The sequence below is a fragment of the Gouania willdenowi genome, chromosome 7 (assembly GCF_900634775.1).
Source record: "Gouania willdenowi chromosome 7, fGouWil2.1, whole genome shotgun sequence".
NCBI classification, from domain to species: Eukaryota; Metazoa; Chordata; class Actinopteri; order Blenniiformes; family Gobiesocidae; genus Gouania; species Gouania willdenowi.
The window spans coordinates 25,594,968-25,604,800 of NC_041050.1; the positions used below are offsets into that span (position 1 = coordinate 25,594,968).

At 37.7% G+C, this 9,833-nt stretch overlaps 1 protein-coding gene across 2 annotated transcripts in view; it reads left to right on the plus strand.

Moving 5' to 3' along the window:
- Positions 1-9,531, plus strand: part of lamb2 (laminin, beta 2 (laminin S)) — a 45,436-nt gene extending 35,905 nt beyond the window's left edge. For both annotated transcript variants that reach the window (XM_028452775.1, XM_028452773.1), the window contains exons 28-35: positions 571-812; positions 921-1,124; positions 3,617-3,761; positions 3,834-4,041; positions 4,116-4,257; positions 5,458-5,634; positions 5,722-5,881; positions 9,220-9,531. In XM_028452775.1, coding sequence (XP_028308576.1) covers positions 571-812; positions 921-1,124; positions 3,617-3,761; positions 3,834-4,041; positions 4,116-4,257; positions 5,458-5,634; positions 5,722-5,881; positions 9,220-9,356 — 1,415 coding nt within the window. In that variant the 3' untranslated portion in view covers positions 9,357-9,531. The remainder of the gene's footprint in view (positions 1-570; positions 813-920; positions 1,125-3,616; positions 3,762-3,833; positions 4,042-4,115; positions 4,258-5,457; positions 5,635-5,721; positions 5,882-9,219) is intronic.
- Positions 9,532-9,833: the final 302 nt, after the last annotated feature.

A 9,833-nucleotide genomic window follows, 5' to 3' on the forward strand; every position in this document is an offset into this window, starting at 1 on the left:
TTAGGGATTTTTTAATATTAAATTACCATTGATCAACCTGATATTGGATGGTAATAATGTTTGTAAACACACACAGTTAGATTGAATATGATCAATGATCAATAAGACCACTCGAGCTGTCAGCTTTCTTCTTATTGGATCACTTACTCACTTGTCCCGCCTTCCACACAACAAAAAAACAGGACTGGAAAAGTTAATTTAAGACCAAAAAAAAATTAAGACTAAAAAAATAAAAATAGTCAGTCAAAAAAGATAACTATATGAGATTGAGATTTTTTTCTTTCTTTCACGACTGGCTCTGGTTTTTTGTTGCAGTTGTTGTTGTTCTTTCTCCTCTTCTTACATTCTAGGTGATTTTCTATTAGTTAGTTGACAAAAAAATCAATATATGTTGATATAGTTTTTGTTCACATTTATTTATTTATTTTTATTAGTCATATTATTCTAGTTATTGTTACTTAAAAATTGTAGTAGACAAAGCTTCAGACGAAGGTTTTTATAGAACAAAATCAACACAGCTTTGATCTTTGTTTCCTTGAATATATGCTATAAGTTGTTCATTTGTTTCAGGTGCTTATGACAGCATCCGCACTTCCTACAACCAGTCCCGTGATGCGGAGCAGCGAGCCAATGATTTCACAGCCTCCAGGTTCAGCGCCGTCAGCCAGTCCGCCGATACGCGGCGTCGCACTGAGCGTCTCATCGCCGCCAAGAAGGATGACTTCCAGCGAAAGAATGGTGCCAATAAACGTTCTTTAGGAGAGCTCAGTAGCAGAGTGCAGGGTTTGGACATGAAAAACATCAACGAGAAGGTTTGTTTATTTTTTCTTCTTTTTCTTTGCTTTTGACGTTAGAGACTTTTATTCCTTTTTAGGTAAGCTGTTATTTTCCTGTAAAATCACTACACCTGTAATGCCCAGGTCTGCGGTGCCCCGGGTGATGCTCCCTGTGGAGAGAGCCCTTGTGGGGGTGCTGGTTGTCAGGACGATGAGGGGAAGCCTCATTGTGGAGGCCTGAACTGTAATGGTGCCGTAGCAGCCGCTGACAACGCTATGGAGAGAGCCAAGCATGCAGAAAAGGAGCTGAGCAAAGCCATGGAGGAGGTGGAGGGGCTCTTCATCCAGGTATGGAGGAACACAGCACTTTATTTGACATCTTAAGCCCTGCAGAGCAGTGGTTCTCAACCTATTCAGCCTAAAGAATAAAGGTGCCAGAGACCGAGGACCCCCACTTTACCTGAAGGTGGTTAAACACAGACATGAACATTGAACAGTCATGTGGAGACAGGGCCATCTATAAGGGAGAATAAAGGGGAGAGATTTGTGGAGCCCATCCATAAAGTCAGCAAAATGATGGTCCACTGTTATATAAATCTGTGATAACCACATTTACTTATCTATCTGAATAATATCCACTGTTTTCCAGGATGGGGGGGTAATGTCATTTAAAAAGTAAAAGAATTAGTACTGGCAAATAATGGACATGACAACTCGTGAATGTGGTTAGATTGGCAAAAATAAGCATGAAATATGGTGAAAAGAGGTTAAAATTACAATAATGGGTCAACATATGCAACTTGAGGTGGGAAAACTGGTAAAAAAGAGTGCTGAAACGGTGTATAAAGTGGAAACAATGTGCAGAAAAGGCATTGAAATTAAAAATGTGGCAGAAATGGGAGCAAAAATATGGCAAGAAAAAGTGATGAAAATAGGTTCAAATATGGCAATTTTGGTGCAGTTGCAAAAATGGGCTCAAATTGTTCAGAAAATATTCTTGGCTTCTTGAAGGCTTCTGGCGACACACTCCCAGTGTATGGGAACCCCTGCTGTAGAGGATAGAAAGCTGTCGGTCTGAGTGCAGAATACTTAGTATCCTGCAGGATACTACACTGGCCACAATTATGACATTATTATAACTGTCGTCGTAATTTAAAAATATGTTGCTCTTGCAATGGTAATTGAATTGTAATTGGCATGAACATTGTATAAAAACTGTCATTTACAATTTAATACAATGCAAAACTGGGGAACCATAGTACAGTTCTGTGGTTTACACATTGGTTAACAATTATTAAAATACGTTTCTTAACCCGTTTACCTGTCAGTTCTTGAGGTCATTTTACCATTAAATCTTTATTTTAAATCTAGTGCTATACTGACAGAAAAAAGGCTCAGACACCCACACCAAAAAATATTGATACCAATATTTTCACATATAAGGAAGCCTCGTAAGGTAACCAAGACATATAAACAAATTAGATGATAGGTACAGTAATAATTTTAGTGTATTTTATAGCTGATTTAAGACATGGGTCAAAACTGACCTGATATCATAAGAGATGCTAACACAAGAGGAAGGTTACGTTTTATGGGCTTCTTTATTAAAGGCTCAGTAATTGTGATTAATTGTAATAGAACTTTAATAATTGAAAACTTAATTGTAATTGATTTCAGGGGGGAAATAATTATTGAAATTGTAAATCAGAAAAAAAACGCTGGTCAGCTTAATTGTATTTGAACATGGATAATTGAAGACGAAATTGTAATTTAAAAATGTAATTGACCCCAACCCTGGTCGCGACCATCTTACAACCATCACAAGCTGGTCGTACATACATATGTTCCTCCTCGGAATCACAAGAATATTCTCTCAATCACAGTGTAAACTGGCTAATATTAAGCTTTGTTTTCCTCTGATTAGCATCAGAAGTGGAACAACTCCAGACACGTCAAAGCTCCAACACATAATATTATAATAAATAAAAATGGTTTTAAAGAAACTGTTGAATAATAAGAATAATGCGGCAACAACATAATAATTAACTTAGACTCCCATATTGTTAACCATATTCAATTGTTTTGGACATATTGTGGAATGTGGAGTCCTGTAGACGGATGCATAGAAGTGTTTTTACTTCATTCTTTCTATGATTTCTTGTGTTCTGCCAAAGGTACTTCCCAACACATTTCTTGTGTTTTTACTGAAAGTTGCGGCAAAACAACTGATGATGTTTATTTTGGTTTACATGAAAAGATCACAATCCGGCTGAAAATGTTTGTTGGTGTGAAGTGAATTCACAGGCAATACTGGGAACAAACTCAAACAAAAGTGGAGAAACACAAGAAATCCCAGTAACAATGAAGTAAAAACACTTCTATGCATCCGTCTACAGGACTCCACATCCCACAATGCAATGTGGGAATATTGCCCAACACTGTAAATACGAGTGTGTTTACAGAAGAGATGAAAACAAGGTTTCGAGTGTCAATTTCAACCTTTTACATCTTATATTTATTGATCAATGAGGCCTACACCATGGAGGTCTGATTAAGAAATGTAGTTGCAGTTTTAACTATAGAGTATATTATTAGATACTTTTACTTAAATACACTCTGTTAAAGTACTTACAGTACTTTTATAGCAGGTATTACACTTAGCTCTTGCTGGTACTTATTACTTTGTGGCACAGGTAACATGTAACTGTAACTAACAGTAATCTTGAGCAAGTCTGACCTCAAATCTTTGTTCAGATATTTTCTGTTAGAAGGACTATAATGTTTGGATGAAGGAGAAAGCATTAGCCTTATGTTGCACATGATTCCTTTTCATCCTTCAGGTAACAGAAGCAAAAACCAAAGCAGAGGATGCTAAAGGGAAAGCGCAGGCTGCTCTGGATAAAGCTAGCCTCACCAAAAGCAGAGTGGAGCGCTCCAACAATGACCTGAGAGACCTCATCAAACAGATCAGAGACTTCCTCACGCGTGAGTCTCAGTGTCTCTCTTAGCGTCTCCTTATGTAGCATCCTGTTCCTTCCACGTGTGTTTCCGCCTCAGAGGAAGGAGCGGACCCTGACGGGATTGAAGCAGTGGCCAGCCGAGTGTTGGAGCTCTCCATCCCTGCCTCACCTCTACAGATCAGACGACTCGCCGATGAAATTAAGGAGCGGGTTCGCAGTCTTTCCAACGTGGATGCCATCCTGCAGCAAACGCAGGACGATGTCCACAAAGCAGAGCAGCTGCTGCTCGACGCCAAGAGGACAAGGTAATCCAAGCAGCAGCTCCAAAACATACACGCTGCTTTGGATGTTCAAGCTCTAACACCCATTTGTCATGAAGGCATCATGCTGAGGTAACGAAGAGCACAGCAGAGACTGTAAGACAGGCTTTGGTGGATGCAAAAACTGCACAGACGACAGCAGAGAAAGCCATCTCCAAAGCCAAAGCTGACATTGGAGAGATGGAAAACCGACTGGCAGAGGTTTGTGATTATTAATATTATTATTATTATCTTCTTTTCAGCTGCAAACTGGAGTCAAATACATGAAAGAATGTACGTCTTTTCACTATTCACAAGTGGGTCTAATTAAAGAAGAGGTTGCATGTTGTAGTGCACTCAGCTCTCCATAATAAATGGAGTCCTGGGGCAGTGCAGCATTACTGATGTTACAGCAGCTGAGATTAAGCGTTTCACAACCCTTCACAGACATAAAGGCAAATATGGAGTTACGAGTGTCACTTCATAGCTCCTGTTTCTTTTTATTGCAGAGTAGAGGGCTTACTGTCTTTGGTTTAGAACACATAAGCAACTGGTGGCCCAGGAACCACATGTTCTTCTCTGAAAATACAAAGAAATGACAGAAGAATACACAAAAGGATGAAAAATGTACACAAAATAACTCCAAAGACACACAAATTGAAAAAATATACACAAAAATAACTCCAAAGCCCAACACATTAACAATATTACACAGTAATTACTCCAAAAACCCACAAAATGACAGCAGATTACACAAAAGGATAACAATAATACATAAAATGTATCAAAGAACCTACGAAATGACAGAAAACTACATAAAAAGACACAAACATAACTTCAAAAACCTAACACAACAACAATATTACAACGTAATGACTCCAGAAACCCACAAAATGACAGCAGATTACACAAGAAGACAACAAAAATACACAAAATATTTCCAAAAACCCACAAAATGACATAAAACTACAAGAAAATACACAAGGCTCCAAAAGCATGAAATGAGAACAAAAACACACAAATGGAAACAATAATATTTAAAAAGTGACGACCAAATGACATTGAGTTTGATAATAGGTTAGGGTTTCGATTAGTTTTGAACCCATTCATTTCAATTACATTTTGTCCTCCAATAGCAAAAGTTGGTCTTTCTTGATACTTACTAACTTACTTCATTATAATTTGTACACTTTAATTTCTAGAATAGATTATTTAGAAATGTTGCACCGTGAAGTAAGGATATTATTATAAGCAGTCATTTTTGTGTGTCTAAAATTGTTTTGAATTTATTGGACTAACTACTAGACCAAAATGAACATGGAATTAATTAAAGTAAACTAACCAAATGAAGATTTTCATTCAAAGACTAAAATTAAGAATAAATGGTATTTGTGATCAATAGAATTCTCCTGGTTCTCACAGATTGAGTCAGAAACATCGAGCAGAGAGAAGGATCTGAACGACGCCGTGGACCGCCTCGGGACTTTGGGAAATGAGATCAATGTTCTGAAAACCAAACGAGCCAACAACAGCATGGCTGCTGCTCGGGCCGAGGAGACGGCTACGATGGCACGAGACAAAGCCAATGAAGCCCAACAGGTGTGTGTGCGTGTGTGTGTGTGTGTGTGTGTGTGTGTGTATCAGTCACTGCCTCACGTGCATTGTTACTCTGTCTGTGTTGCTTAGATCCTGAGCGGCCAGTTGACGGATAAGTTCCATGAGGTGCAGCAGCGAGTTGACAGCAAAGCCAAAGCTGTACAGGATGCCAAAAAGAAAGCAGAAAGTCTCCGAGAGGAAGCAAAGAAGCTACTCTCAGAAACCCAAAACAAGCTGCAGAGATTAGCAGGTGTGTGCGTGTGTGTGTGCGTACTTACATCCAACGACTCACAAACAAACTCAGAGTGGTTTACAAATGAAAAAATGAAATTTACAAACTAATGCATTTTGTTTTGCAAATAAGAAATGTACCTATCAAACAAATACAACACGTTTTACACGTACAAAGAAACATATCTTCAACACCAAAAAAAGTTTTTAAGAATTAGTTAGAGTTTCTTTGTTTCTGTAGAACGTGCTGTGTTTGTTTGATGGATACCTTTCCTCTTTTTTGTGAATGATGTTTATTTGCAAACCACACTGAGTTTGTTTTGTGTGTTTGTGACGTTTTGGCTCGATTTCAGTTCCATACATATGTTCTTATAAAATGAGGAGGAATTATTACTGTAAGTAAGTGTAAGTAATTTATTGTTCAATGAAAAAATTGTTTACCTTATTGTTGTTTACAGAATGTTACCGATTTGCACCTGAATCTTGCTGCTAGTGACAGCACAGTGCCCATAAGTCTAAAATGTGTTTCCTGTGGCCAGTAGCCACTAGGGGGCAGAGTGATACTTTGGTTTGGGTGCTCTAAGCTCAAAGCACAGGTGAGCAACTTTGATCTCAACGGGGCCACAAAATGTGATTGTATCTGATCTAAGGGTCACATGATCAATATTCCTGTCAGCATTGAGAATAATGACCAATCAGAGCATTATTACAGGATATAACAAAGGGTTTGTGCTTTGTGAGGGATTGATTTCTTTGTAGCCTTGTCTGGTTTTTGTGTTTGTGTTTTTTAGGTTTTAAGAGTTTTTGTTGTTATATTGTAGTTTTTTTTTTTTTGCTGTATTTTTGTTGTCATTTTGTAAATTTGTTCCTCAATTTGTGTGTTTTTGGCCCCATTTTGTGTGTTTTTGTTGTAATTTTGTAGTTTTCTTTCATTTGGTGTTTTTGTTGTAATTTTTTAGTTTTCTTTCATTTGGTGTTTTTGTTGTAATTTTCTGTGTTTTTGGAGTCATTTTGTGTGTTTTTTATAATCAATTTGTTGATTTGTCCCTCATTTTGTGTGTTTTTGTCATTTTGCATATTTTTATTGTCCTGTTGTAATTTTTTGCTCATTTAGTGTGTTTTTGGCATCATTTTCTGTTGTCATTTTGTAGATTTTTTCTCATTTTGTGAGTTTTTGGCATAATTTTGTGTTTTTGTCATTTCATAGATTTTTTTTATTTTTATTTTGTGTTTTTGCTTTTTTCTGTCATTTTGCGGGTCATTTTGTGTATTTCTGATGTCATTTTTAGATTTTTACCCCATTTTGTGTTTTTGTTGTTATATTGTAGGTGTGTTCCTCATTTTGTAGATTTTTGTTGTCCTTTTGTAGATTTTTTGCTTATGAAGTGTGTTATTGACCTAATTTTGTGTGTTTTTGTTGTCTGTAGATTTTCTTCTCATTTAGTGTGTTTTTGGAGTCATTCTGTGCATTTCTATTGTGATTTTGTAGATTTTTCCATTATTGTGTTGTTGGCGTCAGTTTGTGCGTTTTTGTTGTTATTTTGTAGCTTTCTCACTCATTTTCTGGGTTTTTGGCGTTATTACGGAGGTTATGTTGCCGGCGTTATTTGATTTATTATTTGTCTGTGAGTCAAACTCAAAATCTAGTGAAAGAAATTTTCAAGAAATATCTGAAATTGAATAAAGAAAAACAGATTTGGGAGATGATCTGGTTAAGATCAGTTTGTACGGGCTGAGATTTGTACCAGTAGAAACTGAATTTGAATATTTAATTTGAAAGTAACAACTTGAAATTTATATTACTGTTTTGAAACTGAATTAGTAACTTGAAATTGTGTTTTTCGTCTCAATACATTCCAAAAATTCAATATTTAAAAATTAGATTCACTGCACGCAATTCAGTTTCACTACACAGAGACACCTTTCCGGTCCACGAGGTTGAGCAATCAATCACTGATTCATGGAACTCTCTGTTTACGCTTACAAAAACTCCTTGACCGCCGTTGAGGGTGTGACCATAGATATCATACAATAAATACATTTATTATCAATATCTATATAGCCGTGAAAAAACTTCAGACGAGAGATTTTATTCATAAACAACAATCTAAATAAATGTATATAACTGTAAATATAAATAAGTGAATTGTTCGACATACTGTAATCTCTCGTTTCATGCTTACATCCAAACTCATGCTCTCTCATCACTCATACATCTTACAACTCTCACTCCCTCTAAAATGTATCTAAACTATTAAAACACCATCCAGAGGCTGGTATTCAATCTATATAAACTCTAACCACAACTCTAAAAAATAAAATAAAAACCTACAGGTTTAATGGAGCCCGAGGCTTATGATGCTGCTAAACAACCCAACAAACTTGGAATTCTGAACCGCTTCCTGAAGCAGTCACGTGCTACAGCTGGCAGCGAAGCTTCACTTATCATTTTGGCTCCTCCTCCCAAATAATGCAAGCCTCGATGCGCGCTTTGCAGAAACTCCCTCTCCATTACGACACAAGCTTCTTTGCCTAGGCACATCTCATAACATCACTATAGTTCTGTTTCACTTCTTGTTTTGATCATATAATAACACAGTCCTGTGCTAGAAATCTGAATGATCATCAACCCGGAAGTCGGCATTTTGGAGGTAAGCAGCCGGTTTACAAAGAGTGCACAATCGAGCAAATCCCGTGGCAGACACCGGCGGTACGAGGCTCCGCTACTCCAGCAGCCTACGAAGTAGCGGTGCCTCGTACCAGCGGAGGAGACGTAAGCGGTGTGATCAGAAGCAGGAGCGGGGATGCTGAGCGGTGCTAGCAATAAAGCTAAAAGCTAATCCTCAGAGAACGCTGCTTCCTTCCATCCTGTGTTCTAATGTCCGTTCCCTGGAGAACAAACTGGACTACCTGAAGCTGGATTTAAATGCAAGATGGGAGATGAAGGCGGTGGTGTTTGCAAATACACCAATAACAACTGTTGCAACAACGGTGAGCTAGTCTCATGTCCTCTCCTAATGTAGAACTACTGACTATAAAATGCAGACATTGTTCTTCCCTGATCTGTTATAACTTTTGGCAGTCTATAAAACTCCACGTTTTTCAACCAATTAGTAAGTCAAAAACCCGGCAATAGTTCACCATTTCCTCTCAAAATTCGGGATTTGCTCGTTTGTGTGCTGTTTGTAAACCGGCTGCTTACCTCCAAAATGGCGACTTCCGGGTTGATGATACGGTTGATGACGCGCCGTGAAAACCCTCCATTGAATTAAGCCTGTAGAGATGTGCAGTAGTTTTATTGAAATATGTAACTTTTCATAACCTGTGTATCTAACCATGGATATATGATCGCTGCAGAGCTGGAGAAAAACTATGAGGAGAACCAGAGGAGGCTTGAGGGGAAAGCACAGCAGCTGGACGGCTTGGAGGACAAGATGAGAGGCATCCTCAGTGACATCAACAAACAGATCCAGATCTACAACACGTGCCAGTAGCTCACAGATGGATGACTGCATTCACTGCGTCTGAGTTTGTTGTTTGAAATGTTTTACTGTTGTTGTTACTTATACCCAAACATTCATCGCTGATCATGTAACGTTTATGCGTGCGTGTGTTTATCTATTGGCACACACAGATCAAATACATAAATTAAAAGTCTTTAAAAAAGAATTAAAGTTTAACTGCTTTGTTTTCGTGAATGTTAATATTTGTTTTATTACATCCGCGGCAAGCAGGTTTAGTGTTTTCCCGATTTCTACCATTTATATTGTTGGATTCAGAGCGATATTAAGGAAAAAATATGCCTTCATGCAATATTCGTGATTTTTTTTTTTGGGCTTTTTTTGCCATGGATTTTCTGATGGGATTATAATGTTGGCTTTAATGCAGATACTCAAATGAATCTATTATAAATGTAAGTGGACGAAATACTGCACTTTATCACTTCTCTGGGTGTTCCGTATCTACGTTAC